At 42.7% G+C, this 18,211-nt stretch overlaps 1 protein-coding gene across 3 annotated transcripts; it reads right to left on the bottom strand.

Moving 5' to 3' along the window:
* Positions 1–290: 290 nt before the first annotated feature.
* eea1 (early endosome antigen 1) lies at positions 291–18,164 on the bottom strand. Of its 3 annotated transcripts, XM_068722830.1 has the most exons (30): positions 18,052–18,164; positions 15,382–15,459; positions 15,164–15,276; positions 15,021–15,075; positions 14,871–14,936; positions 14,714–14,744; positions 14,529–14,633; positions 14,094–14,215; positions 13,492–13,647; positions 12,521–12,535; positions 12,166–12,282; positions 10,462–10,800; positions 10,151–10,300; positions 9,684–9,803; positions 8,909–9,112; positions 8,433–8,633; positions 8,128–8,241; positions 7,812–7,967; positions 7,557–7,696; positions 7,013–7,343; positions 6,798–6,899; positions 6,514–6,708; positions 6,215–6,397; positions 5,806–5,991; positions 5,580–5,711; positions 4,926–5,111; positions 4,590–4,828; positions 3,572–3,692; positions 3,327–3,425; positions 291–3,218 (listed from the first exon to the last, which is right to left on the bottom strand). In XM_068722830.1, exons 1-30 carry the CDS (start codon positions 18,073–18,075, stop codon positions 3,096–3,098), a joined length of 4,203 nt encoding a protein of 1,400 aa, XP_068578931.1. In that variant the 5' UTR covers positions 18,076–18,164; the 3' UTR covers positions 291–3,095. The 3 variants fall into 3 exon arrangements, with proteins under 3 accessions (XP_068578931.1, XP_068578932.1, XP_068578933.1); XM_068722831.1 differs by lacking the exon at positions 12,521–12,535; XM_068722832.1 differs by lacking the exons at positions 15,021–15,075; positions 15,164–15,276; positions 15,382–15,459; positions 18,052–18,164 and having other exon boundaries at positions 14,875–14,937.
* Between the last annotated feature and the right edge of the window lie 47 nt (positions 18,165–18,211).

Here is an 18,211-nt window from a genome sequence, read left to right as displayed (position 1 = left end):
CTTGGTTCAGTGGTCTTTTTTATTAAGCCAACATGTACCAGAAGCACTTTGAATTTAAATTTGAACATTTACAATTCTAGGACAAGTGGTCAAACTCCATCTGCTACTGTCTGAACAAAGGGTACAAAATGGACCTTAAGGTGAGATTGTTTGGTCAACTGCTGCTAGAAATAAAAACTACAAATAAAAAAACTTGTTTTAACTAGAGAGATTATGATGAAGGTATAAAACACGTGTTTCATTTATTGTTATTTATGTCTAAATTTAAAAAAAAAAAGCACACAAGAAAATAGAAACATACTGTAGGTTTTATTTATGTTTGTCATGACGATGAATTAGAAAATCAAATGGTGCATGTGAACATAAATCACGTTGTTTCTCTCGTCCCTTCAGGTAAACTGATAGCTGTAATACATGGTGCGTGTCACTGCTAACAGTGAGCAGTGACGCACAAGATGTTGGCCTAAGGCACACCTTCACAACCATCGAACACTCTAAACATGGAGAAAACGTGTGAGCCACAGGCCAGTTCAGTCATCATGCACGATAACTGGCAGCAACATGAAGCAAGCCACAATTCACTGTGTTCAGATCTGTGGTGCCTTTTTTCTAAAAAAAAAAAAATTAAATTAAATTTAAGACACTGATGAGTCCACACACATTTTCACTTTTGTCATGTTTCTACATCCACAAGTGTTATATATTTCCATTTTCTCTTTCATTACAAACATTTACAAAGATAATTATGACAGCCTTATTATTAATGAGCAGTTAAGTACATCGAGGCTAGAAATGCTGAAGCCTGTATAAAGTCGGTGGTCCTACGTTCGTGGCTGGGTTCTCATACGGACGAGCCCAGAATACAATAAGGTGCAAATCATCTCTTTAGGTTTTAAGGGGCTGTACAGCTTGATAGATAAATCACAAATCCTTGATCAAATGCAGACAATGATACAATATTTGTGATCTCTAAGGTTTAGAAATAGTGCTTTTCCTGTGCCAATCTGAGGTAGACATAACAAAACCAATGCAACACAAAAAGAGACGGGTGTTGTTGGGAGCTTGCAACTGAAATGGACAACGTTGTTTGAGCATACAAGCATAAATGGCTAATTAGGTGAGCCAAAGTCTGAAACAAGCTGCTTGTTGCAAGATGCCTGAACGGCCTGCATCATCGCCTCGGCTTACAGTGTTTCCGTCCGCTCCAGTCTTGAGACAATTGCACAAAAGATCTTACCAAAATTCTGTCAACAATTATAAATTATACAAAGGAGGAACGAACTTTTACAGTGTCACCAGCTGCACACAGGTTGGACAGAGAACTGAAAGCAGCACCGACATCCCCGAACAACACGCCAGAGAGATGGTGAGGTTCTGAGCAGCCAACGTTCATACAGTGCACTTCTGCGCGCACACACACGCGCACGCACGCACACGCACACGCACACACACGCGCTCGCACACACACGCGCACACACACAGCAGGCCTAAAACACACACATTGATACAGCAACATCACACACAGCCACAGTTATTGCTTCAAAGCAGATCTCTCACTCACACACACATACACACACACACACACACGCGCACAGCTCCAGCAGTATTGTATGCAGTGCCGCTGAGTGTAGACGAGCAGCAGGAAAATAACATTTTTAAATAAACATGCAGGCGACTGCAAAGACTGCATTAACAGTCTGCAAAAAAGCACCACAGTTTGCAGAAATAAACACGCAAAGAGAAATGTGGCACAGCAAAAAGTGACTGTACATAAAAGCCTCTCAGATCGTCATACATGCGGTGATCTAAATAAAAATGTAGGACCCTGTGATTTAAAACTCAAAAGCTTCACGCTTAGAAAAATACTGAAATATGAAACAAGCTCAGGGTTTTCATCTCGTCTGTATTCCTGCTGAAGACATTCTTTGGTCATGAATACATCGAATTCAACAAACGCACAAACATGCTGCCGCACAAAGGAAACATGCAGGAACTGATTCAACGTCACGGTTGATCTCAAGTCCTGTGCAGAAAAGTCGCTGGTGCAAAAATCGACTGATGACTTGTTTTTCTTAAAGACAGTTTGAACATTTATCAAACAAAAAATGACATTTGACCCTTAAATCTTGAGCTGTAATTCATTTGCTTTTGCTGTGTTACACTGCACAACAAAATGTTAACAAAAAGAATTGAGTGCTGAATTTACTATACATCATTTAAAATCACTACTTCATATTTTTATGAAATCCTGTCCACAAAACATCACATTAAAAGTTTAACTGATAAACTAACAAGCTTTGGTCGACTTGTTTTTGGGCCAAATGAACTGCTGACCGTATGTAGTTCTGTTTAAATACAAATAATGTCAAATCTGCATTACACACATTCAATGAAAAAAATATCTGAAAAATATCCCAATGATATTTTTGAACTCACCTTTTTCTCAACAAAAATCTGAATTAAAATTTTTTTGTGATCAAATCGATGTAGTCGTCCACAGAAAACATCATACCCAATCATCAGATTGGGTATTTACAGATATTTATTTTTCTTTACAAAATAGTTACCTGCATTTACCTTTGTAGGGCAGCAGTGATTTTCAACATCACCATTACAATATTTACTTCCCCCAGTCACTCCGGCAGTGTCACACTGACCCTTCACCTCCTGGCAGCTGATGCCAAACATCTTACCACATACACACCGACCACCTTGCACTTGCTAATGAATCCAAACAACGATGGAGATGTGAATATGAACTTAAAGAGATGGGTGGTGTTTAGTTCTCGCTGTCTCCGCTCTCTGGCAGTCCACAGGAGTAGCAAAGGCACAAAAACAGATACAGACAAATCCCAACCAATCCCAAACAACCCAACCCCATCATGTGGCTCCGGTGTCTCTCCATCCAAACTCTTCGGTTATTCTCCTCCTGCCAGAGCCAGAAGTCACCTGCAGGTGGGAGTCTTTGCACTGGGTCTGTCCTTAATAGTGCACATTAAATATGACAGAGACACGCCTTCTTCTGCCCGCTGAAGTAGGAAGTGGAGGGAAAAGGGGTGAGGGGTTGGAGGGGAGGTAAAGGGATGAGAGGGAAATCAGCCTTGGAGCTCCTCAAAGCACGTCTCACAGACCCGTACTGGCTTTTTCGAGGACGGTGTGAGGGCGTTCCTCGGTGAACACTCGGCGCAGAAAATGTTGCCACAGTGTCTGCAATGGTGCTGGATATTCACAGAGGAAAAGGAGAGGGTCACATTACAAAGTAGACAATTTAAAATGTGTGTCCCGTTGCCTGTAAGCATCAATCTCCAAGACAACGTCATTCTTACCTTCCTGACAGTCACACTAAAGCCTTTCCCACAGGCCATGCAGTTCTGCACTTCGTGATCCTCGGCCCACTTCCTGGTCAAACTCTGGGACTGCTTGATCTAAAAGCAGCAACAGCAGAAGTTACAAACCGGAGCGTTTCACTTTATGTATGTGGTGATGCAATAAAGCACCCTAACAAAACCTGCTGACAATGTTTTTCTTTATTGGACAATACAAACAAGATGCCTCGTGTTTCAGGACCGACCTGGAGCGACTGGTTCTCTCTGCCGAGCTCCTGCATGGCTGCCGTCGTGTCGTCCACCTTCCTCCTCATCTCCACCATCTTGGCCTGCAGCTTCTCCATCTCGCCTTCACCATTCACACACCTGAAACACAAGCACAGAGAAACGGTGATGTGTGTGTTATTGTTATATTTCAATCCAAGTTTACTAGTCACATTGTACCCATTCACTTATGTACTATATACACTGCAAATACTGCATGTAAAGCATTTTATGCTGTATTGTAGACACGATGGACAGAAGATCACAGCAGGTTATTGTTTAAGCAAACAGAAATTAGACATACATCGACTTGAACCTACTAACTGACATTCAGTATGTTCATACATGTAGTCAACCCTCCATGTGCTGCTACTTTTGTAGCCCATAATATGCCTAATATATAATGAATTTCACCGGATAATTTAATTACCATTTGTTATGCACAAGGAAATTAAGTTCTTTAAAAATGTAGACTATATATTAGGTAATTCAAAGCTCTAGGAGAGATGAGGGCAAAACGTCCTTGAGGCAATGTTTAGCAGCTCAACAGTGAATGATTAAGAAAAAATTTAAATTTGATCAATCTTATTTTATAAAAGCTGATTCCACTACCTTGTATAGAAAGAGTCACTGCTCTGTGTGCCTCTCTTCTTTGACTATTTCCTTTGTGTTGCTTTATGTATTTGTATGTTTGTAAAATAACATCTGTTTTTTTGTAAAACTGGATGTAAAAGGTTTTAATAATCTAATTGCCTGACTATGAATTACCAACTATATTTTCCCTTAACCTGCAGCTGACTCAAGTCACCACCTCTGAATATAGCCACAAGTGCTACGAAAGATGAAAGCCATTCCTCACTCGCTACTTTACTTCTACACACTTCAGTGAGCTTTGAGGCCAATCAAGAACATGCATTTAAGTATTTTTAATGGAACAAAGGGTCATTTCTTGCATCTTGCAGGGTGGCACGTTGTTTAAAGGAAGCAACGTCGACTCACCTCTCCAGAAGAGCCCGTCGCTCGTCCTGGTTGTTCTGGACGGTGGCCTCCAGCACGGCGATCTCTCCTCTCAGCTCATCCGTCTGCTTCTCCAGCTCGCCGACTCTCTGCTGGCTGCCCTGCCACTCTCTCTTCAGCGTGGCCACGTTTTCATTCAGAGCCGTCACCTGCACCCCTGTCTTAGCTTCTGCCTCCTCCACGCGCTTCACCTGCTCTTCTCTGGCCCGCTTCTCTGCCGACTTTGAGAGAAAAGCATTGATCGAGTCACAAAAAAGGGGGATCAGAAGGGCGAGTGAATTTAAAACAGTTTTGGTGGAATTGAACAAGTGAGCCCACCAACTGATCCTGGACATTCTTGGTTTGTGCAAGGAGCTGCTCCTCTCTCTGGCCCCGGCTGTCCCTGGTGGCCTGGTGCTCTTTCTGCTCTTGCTCGAGGGTCTTCTGTGCCGCCTCTATCTGACCCTGCAGCTCCAGCTTCTGCTGGATCAACAGCTGCTTGGCTTCCCGCAACTCACCCAGCTCCTGAAGAGCAACAAATATACAGCTCAATGAACAATCTTTGGTTTTTAAAAAGGAACATATAGTGTCTTTAACAAGAAAAGCAGCAACTCATTTCACCCATGGGGTCAAACTTCAAAGGGCTTGAGAAGGTTTGAGCTTAGGAAGTTATTGCTTTGACAACAGCTTCGAATCAATCTTAAGACTGCTTTGAAGAACTTGAAAATCCAAGGCTTGCATCAAATTGTCGACTCAAGCAAGCACAGTTATGACTTTAAAGAATGTGAGCCTGATGACCTGCAGTATTCCAGAGTTAAGCTGTTTACATAAGACACTAAGGCATGGGAAGCAAGTCGTGTCAGCCAGAATGGGACTGAAGTTGCCGGTCATCAGCCCAGGCTCTGACACTATTACAATATTTTTCTGAGGAATTTTCCAGCCTCTCTCTTCCCCTATAAAATCAAAAGAAAGACATTTTTAGTTGTTGCTGACCTTCTCGCTCTTCTCCGTTAGTGTTTTTAATTCAGAAGTCAGTCTGGTGTTATTCTTTTCCTGGACAGTCTTGGCTTTGTTCAGCTCCTCAACTTTGCTCTTCTCCTTCTCCAGTTCCTCCTTTACTTGACCCTGAGTGTGTAAGCACAATTCACAACATATGAACTTACATCACATCAACTCATAGAAGTGTTTATGTCCGTGTTGGTTAATCCGTTTGTCTGACCTGTTGCTTCTGTAGTTCCCTCAGGGTTTGCTCTTGCTGTTGGAGCCTCTGGTCCCGTTTTTCCAGCTCCTGCTCCAACGAGCCCCGGCCCTTCTGCAGGTCCTGGATCTGAGCCTCTAAACCCGTCTGATGGCTTCGGTTAGCGGCCAGCTCTTCCAGAGCCAAGTTCATCTTCTCCTCTGATGCCTACAGTCAGAGAAAGGTCAGGAGTGTTTGTTAATTATGACAGCAAACATGTTATTCATCAGTCTGCCAGTTGAGAATCATCTACACCCCTCCTTAACCTTAATCCATCTATGTGAATTAGTTTCAAAAAATTATGCAGCATCACAGCTTCTGAATTAAACACTTAACATAAATTCCTTAAATTAAGCCATTATCCGTCTCTACTCTTGCAGCATAAATCTACCTTCAGGTCTTGCCGCAGGGCAGAGACCTCAGACTCTTTGCCGTAGAAGTCAGACTGAAGCTTAGCGAGGCTTTCCTGGCTTTGCTCCAAGGCCTTCTGCAGCTCTGTCGTCCGGCTGTTCTCAGAGGCCAGCTCCTGGCCGAGCCCAGACACCTGGGCCCTCAGCTTACTCTCCTCTTCCGTCTGGAGGTGAAAATCATACACACACATTCATAAACACACAAAACACACTTTAGGTAACGCACAAATTACTCTCAATCCGCTCAAAGGTAATAATAAAGTGTAAAAATGCTACTTGCTTTATTGACGTTGACTTCTTGTAACTCTGCCACTTGGCCCTTCAGTTTCTTTATCTCCCCCTCAAAGGACCCCTTGGTCGTCTTAAGTTGTGCCCGCAGCTTCTCCAACTCCTTCTCTTTCTCCTTCAGCACCCCCTGAGTGTTAGAGCGCTGCTGCTCCAACGTGGTCAGCTGCACTTTCAACTCTTTCTCAGCCTGAAATTTGTAGGCACACAGTAGGTCTTTAGGTTCAAACAGACATTTAAAACAACAACGCACAATCCTCGATTGTATCAGAAGCTCACCTCTCCCATCTGCTGCAACTGCTCTTGCGATTCTTTCATTGACTTGGCGATGGCCTCGTTAACCTTAAGAAGCTCCTGTCTGGCCTTCTCATTGGACTTTTCCTGAGGATTAAGACCGAATGAGCTTGTGAATGTCCTGGTGATGTAATTAGGTGGCTATTTGTTACTTTCCCTGTGTTGTTGAAGTGGTCTAAACAACAGCTTACTGAACCTACCTTCTCCTCCACGACTGACTTATGGTTCTTCCTCTCTGTGTCCAGTTGACTCCGGCTCTCCTTCAGTGCTTTATTAGCCTTTCCTAGGCTCTCCTGCGTAGAGGCAAGCTCCTTCTTCTGAGCCTCTTTCTCGTGCTGGGCCTTCTGTAGGTCTACCGTCAGGCTCTGAGCTTTCCTGTCCACTTCTGCGTGCTTCGCTTTCCCCTCCTGGATCACCTTGTCCACGTTCACCTTCAGAGCAGCTTTGTCCTGCTCGGTGCCCTCCAGCTGCTGCTGAATGTCACTCAAAGCCGCTGCTTTTTTCATCAACTCCTCTTGTAGTGTTGTAGCCCTTAACAGTGGAAAGACATTTATATTGTGTTAAGTATGATTCATATACATATTCAATACAGTGGAGCAAACCAAAATACGAGCATGTGATTGTGCCATCACTAAAATACCATGACAGAGAGTTAGTGACAGTTGGATTTACATGCATTTATTATTCACTTGCAACTCTTAATTCCATTTCAATAACACTAATGCACCAGCACAGTGAACTCACCCTGCTTTCTCCGTTTCCAGCGAGCGCTGCAGCTCCTTTGCTTTCCGTTTGACCTCTGACCCCTCCTTCTGCAGCTTCTGCACTTCCTGCTGGACCTGGTCCCGAGTGGCCTGCAGCTCCCCGACCTGTGACTCTAATTTCTGTTGGATAAAAACACCAGATTAATAAAATAAAAATGATTTAAAAAAAAGATCACTAGAGGACATTTTTTACAGTCCAACATCAATGAACTCACAATAAAGACTCAATACTAACCTTATTGAGCCCCTCCAGCTGCTCTACACGCTGCTCTGAGGCCATTATTTTGTCTTTGCATTCCTTCAGACTGGCATCCAGCTGTGTGCACTGCTCCTGTCTCTCCTTGAGCCTTTGGGCCTGCTCCTCCAACTTCTTCTGAGCCTTATTCAGCTCCTTTACAAGATGGTGGGAGAGGGTGCAGGATACGAGTGGAGAAAAAGTGAGTAAAGTGAAGCAGGAGAAGGAAGAAAACACATAAATCAGGGACTTACAAATGTTTTCAAAGTAAAGACATACTGCGGCACAACATCAGTGGCATAAAAAAGGCGCTAACCTGCTGTTTGTCCTGCAGTGCATGCTGAGCCGTCTCCAGGTTGTTTTCCAGGTTAGCCTTCTGTGCAGCCTTGGCTGCCTCTGCAGATAGCAGCATCTCTGTCTTTGCCTTCAGCTGAAGAAAAACACAGCCACAAAAATTGTTCATTAAAAAAAAATATATCATGTTTTTGATCATTCCTTACAATCTGATTTTAAAGTCTATGAGTACAAACTGAAATAAATGACCTCACTATATTAAATATATGTATTACTATATATAATAATAAATACATACTACACAGACATGCTTGTGAAGAGGCTTACCTGAGCATCTAGCTGGGCTACTTTCTCCTTGCTGTCTGCAAGCTGGGTGGTGAGCTCAGTGACGGAGGTCTCCAGGGTGTGGGCTCGGTCCTGGGCTGAACGCAGCAGGGTCTTCTGCTCCTGGACCTGCTTATGCAAGTTATCCTGGGCTTGCTTGTTGCTCTCAGATTGGTTCTTCAGCTTGTCTGTCAACTGTGTGACCTTTAAGATCCACATACACAGTTTTATAAGCTCAAAAATGACGAATGGTTCCCTGTCCTTAGTGTTAAATAAAACGGGCCTTCCTATATGATGCTAATTAATATAATATAACACATTTATTAATTGTGTCAGGGGTGGCATGTGTCTTCTAAAGTCATACTACCTTAGTACTACAGATAATTGACTGTAACATGAAATTGGACCTGTGTGTGTGTGTGTGTGTGTGTGTGTGTGTGTGTGTGTGTGTGTGTGTGTGTGTGTGTGTGTGTGCATACCTGTTCTTGTAGTCCATGGTTTTTCTCTTTTAGCTGGTTGAGCACAGCTGTCTCTCCCTCACCGGCCTGGATTTTGGCACACAAGTCCTCTCTCTCAGTTTCCAGTTGGCTCACAATGTCCTTACTCTTCTGCAGCAGAGCCTCCAGATTCTGGATCTTCTGGTCCTTGTCTCCAATCTGACGCAGCACCTGCTCCAGGTCATTCTACAGCACGAGCCAGCATAGCAGAAAGATTCCATAAGATATTTTGGCAGAAATATTTATTTTATGTTGTGTGAGAGGTATATATCAAGATTTCCACACTGGCATAAGTTTTTTGTTTGTGAACGGACAAAATGCCATCAGAATAATGTAAAATATGCTATAATTTTACAAAGCCACTACACACAGTGGCTTTAAATAATAATCCAGTTACTGAAATATCTACTATTATCAAAAAATAATTTGGTGACGTTCAAAATCTGCATTCTGACCTGTACTATTATGGTTAAAAAACTTTGTAAGATTTAGATAACTAGATTTATTACTAATCACTGATGGAGGACAGCCTCATGAGTGAGCGAGCAAGCTCCAGCTAAAAGTCAAATGATGAAACTATCATCACAGTATTATCACCTGACTTACTTGTTGCAACACTCTTTTGGTACAAGACTATGTTACATATCATTGTAAGAAGAAACTCTTGCTGATTTTAAAACTCACTGTACAGCACAGCCTCTCTTGGCTTTACGCTCTCCAATGTGAGTTAACAGAAGGTTTTTCTTGTGAACAGTACCTGAGCCTCGCGGAGTTTGCCATTTGTGTTTTGCTGCAACGCCTGCAGCTCCTGGTGCTGCTGCTTGGCTTTCTCCAGCTGGTGTTGCACATCTGTATTCTTACTGGCACTCTCCTTCAACTACAGAAGCAAAACACAGTCATGTTGTGCATCCTGAGGTTTCTGTACATCACTCTGCAACAGTTTCATAAATGCGTTAGGTTTAAATCTTGATTTGTTTATTGTTAGGAGATAGTTTAATATAATATCTTGTTTTTTTATCTCCTCTGCATGCATCATTGATTCCCTTGTGTTTTAATCACTCTGCCTCCCAGTTTTAACCTTAATAAACAAATCTATTCTAAACTACACTTGCATATCATACAATACATTGTATCTTACGATGCATACTTAAACGTCATTATGTATGTACAGATGCTCTGTCTGATCCATCATAATAATTCAGTTTCCTTTCCTCTGATGCCTACCTGTTCTTCTGCACGGGACAGTTTGAGCTGTAGGTCGGCGGCCTGCTGCTCGCGGTCTTTTAGTTTCTCCCCAGAAAGCTGCCTCTGTTCTTTAAGACGGCCTTGCACCTCGCCCAGCTGTCTCTCTGCCTCCAGCAGTTTGGCATGCAGCTAGGAAGAGCACATAGAGAGTGGTGCTGATTAAGTAGGAAGGCGCAGGATGACAACACTATTAGCAGGAAATACAGCAGTCTAGAATCCTTCTTTGACTTTGCTTTTTTTAACACATTACTGCATGCCCTCTTTGTGTGATCGTTGTCCAACCCACTCACCTGACTGATCTCAGTCTGCTGCTGAGCTCCTTGGTTGTCTTTTTCTTCCCTTTGCAGTTCCAACTGTTTCCTCTCCACTTTCAGCTCTGCATGCTTCACCTCCAGCTCCGTGATCTCATTCTTCAACTTTGTCACCTCCTCAACCCTCTCTCCGAGCTCCGTCTGGGCCTTCGTCAGGGAGGCTTCGGACCCTGTGGCCCGAGCCTGGAGCTCTTGAACCTCCAGCTCCCTCTCTCGCAGGCTGCCTTGCGCTCCCTTCTTGGCAGCCTTCTCAGCTCCCAGACGCTCCTCCAGCTCCTGGTACTCTTTCTCCTTACGTGCAAGCTTTTCAGACAGGCTCTGTGAGAACAGGAGAGAATAACATTAGGTAGGTTTCCCAGAAGTTTGTTAATTATTGTGATAGATGTCTCCGAGCAGGAAGGAATGCCAGGGAGCAAATAAATGAAAGCAAAATAAATATAATATATAATATATTATATAATATATAATATATAAACTCTTGCAAGTAAAATCATTGTATTCAAACTGTTTTTGATATTGACAGTGACTGAAAGGCTCGGACATTTATTAAGGCACACTGTAACCATTTGTCTCCTCTACATTAAAACAGTTGGTGTGATAGGAGCTGCAACGAGACACAAACAACTCATGCAATACATACGGTGTGGAAAAGAACAGTCAGCTGTCAAGAGTAATGTGAGGTGTGGCATTTCTAGGGAAAGGTTTACGACACGGGACTTGGAATACCGTGGTATGTGAACAGCACTGGCCCTGATTTAAGCTCTGGCAGTAAACTTGAAAACATGGTGATAAAGAACATAATGTTGTTAATAGCGGAGCGTGCCGCTAACTAGGGAGTGTGACAGAGCACCTGGACTTTACAATAAACCTCTGCAAGCCACCACAGCAGCTGGCCAACATTAACAACCGTCTGCAGACACGTTATCCCCTCATCCCTCTGCTTCTCACGGCCTCGCTGCTAGGTGTCTCTCGTGTCATTGTCATAGCTCCCTCCTGGGTCTCTCCTCTCTAACCCTGAAGTTACAGACAAATGAAAACCCCTGTTTGTCGTCTGTTTTTAGTCCTAATCCTCGGTGTCTCACTGTCTGCTCCATCACTTTTGTCTCTATTCTCATGAGATAAGTATCGGTATCAGATCTCAGGGTATCCTGTTGTGAGGAGAAGCTTGGGGTGGGGGCAGCACACTGTAATCCTCCTCTTACCCGGAAACCTACTTGGCAGAGACAGCATTGACAGGCCTGATGTGGGAGGAACCCTTTGCCTCCATTGCTTATTTCCCACTGCGCCAATGGTTACCTGCGATTGTATTTCTCCCCTCCCCCCCAGGAGACCGAGCTGGCATTGCAGAGATCCCCCCCTGCTGGTTTAATTATAGAGCTGCATGTGGTTTTTGCATCAATATGTCTGGGTTGCCAAAAAGGGGCTGGTGACAGCCGGGCATTGTGATGGGGCCTGATGCCAGGCAACAGAGGAAGGTTTACAGAAACTGAGATGGTGTGCTCTGTACTTGAGGGGCGGCTGGCAAGGCTTATTAACATTACTGAAGTAAAAGTAAATCATACACAATCACATGCTATATGACGTGTGGCAGATACTTCAGCAGACATGTTTGCGCCTGCAGTAATCTGCTTTATGTCTGCGTCATATGACTATAATAACTGTAGTTGTTGGTGTGTATGGTACCTGGCTTTGCTGCTGCAAATTATTCAGATTGCTCTGCAGCTGGTGGATCTGTTGTGTGTAGACAGCTGCTTCCTGTGGACCCTTTTCCAGCTCTGCTTTTAGTTGGGATATGGTCATCTGCAATACAATGGACATATATGTTACACTTTTTTTGCAAACCATTGAGTGGACATTCAAAGAACTGTGAAGGAATGTCATAAAAGAAGAACACAAACCCAACATGGATGAGTAACCACGAGGATTCAAACACACAAAAATGCAACAAAAACCTGAATAGGTGTAACACACGGTTAAAATAAAGAAAAATAAAAGATGAAATCAGAGTTTGGGGCCAACTTGAAACAACATGTTTTACCTCCAGTTTACGAATCTTGAAGAAAGAGTGAGTGTTGTGGAGGGATACAGTGTGTGAGGAGCAAAAGAAGAAGGGGAGGGAAAGAGAGACACATACAGAGGTGAGGCACAAAACAACAGCAAATGTCCAATCTGCAACTCAGAGCCAGATGCTACTGGGACGGGAGGATAAATAATCAAATCCACAAACATTTACTACACATAACTGTGACAACATTGTGCTGCGGCAGCATTACACAGAACATTTTATTAAAAAAAGGGTTTGTTTTCGTGTACTGTTGCAGGTGATGCATGAACCTGAATTCAACGTTAACCGTCGCGTTATGTTTTCAATGCAATGTTAACATGTCGCTGGCCAACCTAGAGACTGACTGCTGACCGCAAAAACTCCAACATGTTCATGAATTGTAACTACAGTTTCAGACTGTAGCAAAGCCACTTGTCATTTATTATCTTAGGTTTTCAAATAAATTCAGAGTGTGGTTCCTCAATTATAAAAGCATGAAAACTATCTTTTGAGATAATTTGAAGAGATGTGCAGAAGGAGAGGGTTCGGCACCTGGAGTTCCCTATAAATAAAGTGCCCATCATTCTGGGAACAAAATGCAGGAGATAAATCTGAATTATTTATCAGGCATTAATTAGTGAGAAATAGGCACAAAGCCACCTGGTATGGCATAGCTAAAGTACGTCAGTTATTTCAGAGCTAGTTCTGAATATGAATCTTACAACTACAGTTAGTGGGCCTGAGTAATGACGGTATTCAATTTAAACAACTGGATTTCACATCAACACTACAATCTTGTAGATGATTATGCAAACTGTGAGAATCAGTGTGTATGTTTATGTGCTTGTGACAGGCACAATTTAGGGTGGAAGAGTGGCAACTTATGTTGCAACACATCAGGAAAAAGTTAAAGTGAGAATCCGCAGGACTACATTTCAGTACAGCAGGTGATTTGGTTCCCTCACCTCTGAGGTAGTGTAGTTAGCCTGCAGCTGCTCGTAGTTGGATTTGAGGCGTTCAGACTCTTCTTCCCTCTCACGGGTCATACTGTCCATCAGTGTCTGGACCTGCACCAGCTCCTTCTGCAGCACCTCCACATCCTCCACTCCCGGCCGCTGCAGCTAGGGGGCAGAACAGAGACACAGTGTTGAAGCCGGGAGAACTGAGCGGCAGACAGTGGGAACAACAGGATTTTTGGTATCAAAAATCAGTCAAAACTAGATTCTTAGTAATAGCTGAAAGGATCAAGTGTATATGGATGTCTCCTTGAAGCTCTAGAACCAAACCTATTTTTGTAGGACGCCTCTAAGCCACTCTGAATAGTAACAAAACAAATACAGACAGATAAAATAAAAGTGTGATGATGAAGGTAATAATGATGAAGGGGTTGTCTGAGTCAGATCTGCTTTGATTCTTCCAACACACAGCTTTGAGAAAAAAGCGATTCAACGATATTCTCTCAAACAAAAGCACAGCATTCATGAAAGGTCTCCACAAAGTGTTAAGTATGACTCAAGCCTAGTGAGAAGAGAATAAATACTGAATGGAAACTAAGTGTACGCTGTACCAGTTCTGTTTGGAGTCCCTCGTTCTCCTGCTTCTCTTTCTGGAGCTGTTCGGTCAGTTTGCCCAGCCTCTGGTCAGCCGCCTCCCTGAGGCTCTTCTCCTCATCATAGCGGGACTTTAAGTCTGTCAAATTCAATGATTCAAAATATTTAATCATATCCAATTTAAAAAATAAAAAATAAAACACCAAATACCTCACTTGTTCACATCATCCAACTGATTTCAGGAAACCATTTTCAGTGTAAAATATGCCTTTAGTCCATAAAACCAAACTTTGTATAAGTTGTTGAAGGAACAACTTATACAAAGTGTGTTTAAGACAAAACACAATGGATAGATTGAGCTTAATAGTGGTTTAGTACAAGAGTACTTTAGTGTTGTTAAACGATGCAGACCCACAGACACAGACCTCCCAGTATCCTGGCGCCACACTAACCTACTATCTCTGTGGCCAGCTGGGCAGCCTTCTGCTCAAACAAGTCTTTCATCTGCTTGATGTTGAACTTTTCCGTCTCTGCTTCATTCAACTTCTTTTCCAGGGCTGAGAAAAAGAGCACCATATATTAGTGACTGATGTTTGGCATCTTTTTCCACAGTTCTCTTAAGTATAATGTTCCCTACCTGAATCCTCTGGGGTCATCTGTCCATCATTCTGTGGAAAGGAGGGAAAGAGAGAAACATGTACAGTAAGAGTAAGCAATGCCATCATGTTTTATCAAGCAGTTTCATATTCAGAAGATTTCATTTGAAAATATATTAAACATCTTGAAGGAATTACTTGCTTCAGTTGTCCTTGGACTTTGTCTAACTCCTTCTTGAGCTCTTCAGAGAACCACTTTTCCTCCTAATCAGGTGAAAACAGAGACTAGAGTATTTGTATGAAGCGACCACTTATAGACCTCTGTTGGGTTCAGAACGTCCAATTTACCTTGAGAGAAGCATGCAAGTCCTGAACTTCTTGCCGCAGCATTGTAAGGTCTTCCCTAAAAAGGGAGGAAATAGCGCATTCACAAAAATACACAAAATTCTGTCACCATAAGGTCAGACTCATTGTCGTAAATTAAGTCTCACCGAGTGGGGGCCATATGAGTGGGCAGGTCTCCGGTGTCATGGAACAGCTCATAGTGCTTAAACAGCTCCTCTGCAGAGTTGTGAGACTTCATACACTGAGGACAGATGAAGCCCTGAACACAAAAACACACCGTAGGAATCAACCAATCGATAATAACTTCGGATCTGCTTCATGGGTAGAAAAAATGCTAGAAAAGCAGCGCGTCCGTTCACGTTACCTCAGACGTCTGATCGTGGTTGAGGTCTGTGCTGGGCTGCTCCGACTCTGCATTCTGGGAGCCTCCCTTCCCAGGAGTCTGTAGAACAGAAAATACATCAAATTAACTGACTGACAGTCGTATCAAGATAAACAACACTGTATGTGGTGACACCAGTTCCTCCAGTTGCTGTATAATGTCTATAAAAAGTACTATACTGCTAAAGCTTTGTCCTGTTGCATGGAGATTGTAAGTGAGCAGCAGTTTTCAAGTCTAGCCACAAATTCCCCATTGGATTGAGGCCGACTGATTTAGCCACTCCACGACACTAACAATATTGTTTTGCAACTGCTAGATTTCTCTGTAATTCATTTTTCCCTCTAACGTCACAACCCTGCCTCCAGCAGAGCAGCATCCCGACAGCACGATGCTGCCACCACCGTGCTTTATGGTTGGGATGGTGTGGATCTGGTGATGTATGGTACTTGGCACCAAACACTTACAATAGTATGATGGCCAAATGCTCCACTAAGATCCCATGAGCAGAGCACCTTCTTTAACTTTGTTTTAAATTCTCCCAAGACTTCGGGCAAACAATAGCCCAGATGACATATTAGGTTGTTGTTTTTTTTAGGTTGTCAACCACATGGTGAAGCCCCTCAGCAAAAGTATGTGCAGTGTCTCCCATCTGTGTGTCCACGGGTCTCCTTTACTAATGTCCTTCTCTCAGAGAGGCTGCTTGTATCCTTCACCTGACCTCCCTTGTGACATTCCAATAACATTATTGCAAAAGGTTTACAAAGTTCTTTTTTGCAAGGACATTGACTCGCCAGCTACCGGACCTTCCAGATAACTTGAGCATTAGACGGTAGATGGTCGCTGTTCCAGTTCAACTTTGTAATTATGAAACAGTATGTGACATTAAAAATAAATATGCTGCTAGTACATGCATTACTTCAAATCACCTCAGTCCACTGGCCTGAAGCACAAAGACATGTAGCGGTAGTGCCCCTGATGGTTCATTCATAAAAAGGGTTTGCTTGGGCTGGTGATAGTGTGCATGAATGAATCAGGTGAATATTTGGGTTTGTGTGTGTGTGTGTGTGTGTGTGTGTGTGTGTGTGTGTGGGGGGGGGGGGGGGGGGGGGGGTGTAGACAGACACCCCTTTGAAGGCAGGCTGAGCTTTTTATATTATTGAACAACCTTAGACCACACACAAACCACCTACAGAAGCAGAACTACACTGACTTAATTAAAAAAAAAAAAAATGATTTAGCAAAGGTCTTGGGCATAAATGACAGCTACCCAATACACAATTAAGCAAAGAAAGCATGTTTAAATCTCCATCAGTACGGTAAAACTAAACAAATTCTGGTCATATTTTATAGCTCAAACATAATATAGTAATACAATTAATTGTTATCTTGTTTGTTTTATTGTAAATTTTAATATGTTTTGTATTTTTAAATTATGTCTTGATTATTGCACTGTGTTCATTGTTTATTATGCACCATTCACCAAGTCAAATTCCTCATATGTGTAACGCACTTGGCAATAAACGGTTCAGACTCATTCTTGGCAATTTAATATATAATGTATGACATAATAAAATGTTATGTTGACAGATGTTGTAAACCAATTCAGTGGTTCACTAACGTTATCATATAGAGGACAGACCATCATTTGCCCCTAAACCCGTAATAATGTAGCATATGTATTGTCAACTACACTGTTTTAATAATTAACAAGCTACTACTGTCGGTTTATATGAAGAGGAAATAAACAAAACAGTGATTCTTAACATGAAGTGTTTTATTTTGTGTTGCTTCCTAAACGTTTGCAATAAATCCCTTGGAGGTTACAGGTCCCGGTCTGACAGTTCACGACCTAAATACATAATGTTGTAAAATGGATTTTCCTGGTTTCAAGGCCGAAACTTCAAAGTGTACACAATGATGCAGTTAACGTTAGCAATGCACTGTGGTTAATGTAGTCCTAGGGCTAGCTAAGTAGCTAACCTCTTACTCCCAAATGAAGGCTAACTGTAGTGACAAGCTGGTCTCCAAAACAACAATGTGACCATTCACATTAGTATAACCTTAATTTACGTTAATTAAAACGAATGTTGTTGTTTTTTCATGATGCGGTAAACCAAGTGACACGGGACTTCCCAAAAGTCACCCTGTGGCTAACGTCAGCGTTAGCATGTGATGAGTGGACGATGAATTAACCTGCTATAACATAGCTAGCTAACAGGAACCATGAAAATAAAATGATTCAGTGACCAAGTACGTTAGCTAGCTACGTTATGCCTCGATTAACCCTGGAGAGTAGAACACGCTGGCTAATATTTCGCTACTGCATTACCGAGGTACTAGCTTGCGACATCCCTGTCAGGAGTAACGTTAGCATTAGAACCAAGTTAGCATTTGATGGCTAGCTGTATCAACCCCACAGAAGGAGCGCTTGATATGTACATTCCGATCTGACGGTGTGGCGGGGTTTTTTCTAATCGAGGAACTCCCGTTGAGAAAAAATATATACCCCGCCCACCTACTACACACGGTGTTTTAAAACGTGCGTCCCCACCATGGAAACAGACAAGGATAGGCCTGTGTCTCCCAAGGAAAACGACTTGACTTAAACGAAACAAAAGCGACACGGTTGACTTTGTTGAACCAGAGGCTTACCATTTGAAGTATCCGTCTGAGCATTGCCTCGTCTGTGTTTTTCCCGACACAAAATCCAATCAGTTTTCGAAATACAAAGTTTACGTCGCTGTACAACGAACACCTGACCGAGCTCCGACAGCAGCGGCGACTGGGCGGGTCATGGGTAGGATGGTTAAGC

The sequence above is a fragment of the Cebidichthys violaceus genome, unplaced genomic scaffold (genome assembly GCF_023349555.1).
Source record: "Cebidichthys violaceus isolate CVI_PGR_0920_01 unplaced genomic scaffold, fCebVio1.0.p SCAF_3, whole genome shotgun sequence".
Lineage (NCBI taxonomy): Eukaryota > Metazoa > Chordata > Actinopteri > Perciformes > Stichaeidae > Cebidichthys > Cebidichthys violaceus.
This window is presented reverse-complemented; position numbering and strand designations above follow the sequence as displayed.

Bases quoted from the DNA above. Each gene is read 5' to 3' on its own strand.
- eea1 (XM_068722830.1), bottom strand. From the start codon at position 18,075: ATGCTCAGACGGATACTTCAAATG. The intron at 14,745-14,870 runs GTAATTCCTTCA...TCCTTTCCACAG, and splicing joins TCCAAGGACAACTGAAGCAA to AATGATGGACAGATGACCCC. The intron at 4,829-4,925 runs GTGGGCTCACTT...TTTCTCTCAAAG, and splicing joins AGAATGTCCAGGATCAGTTG to TCGGCAGAGAAGCGGGCCAG.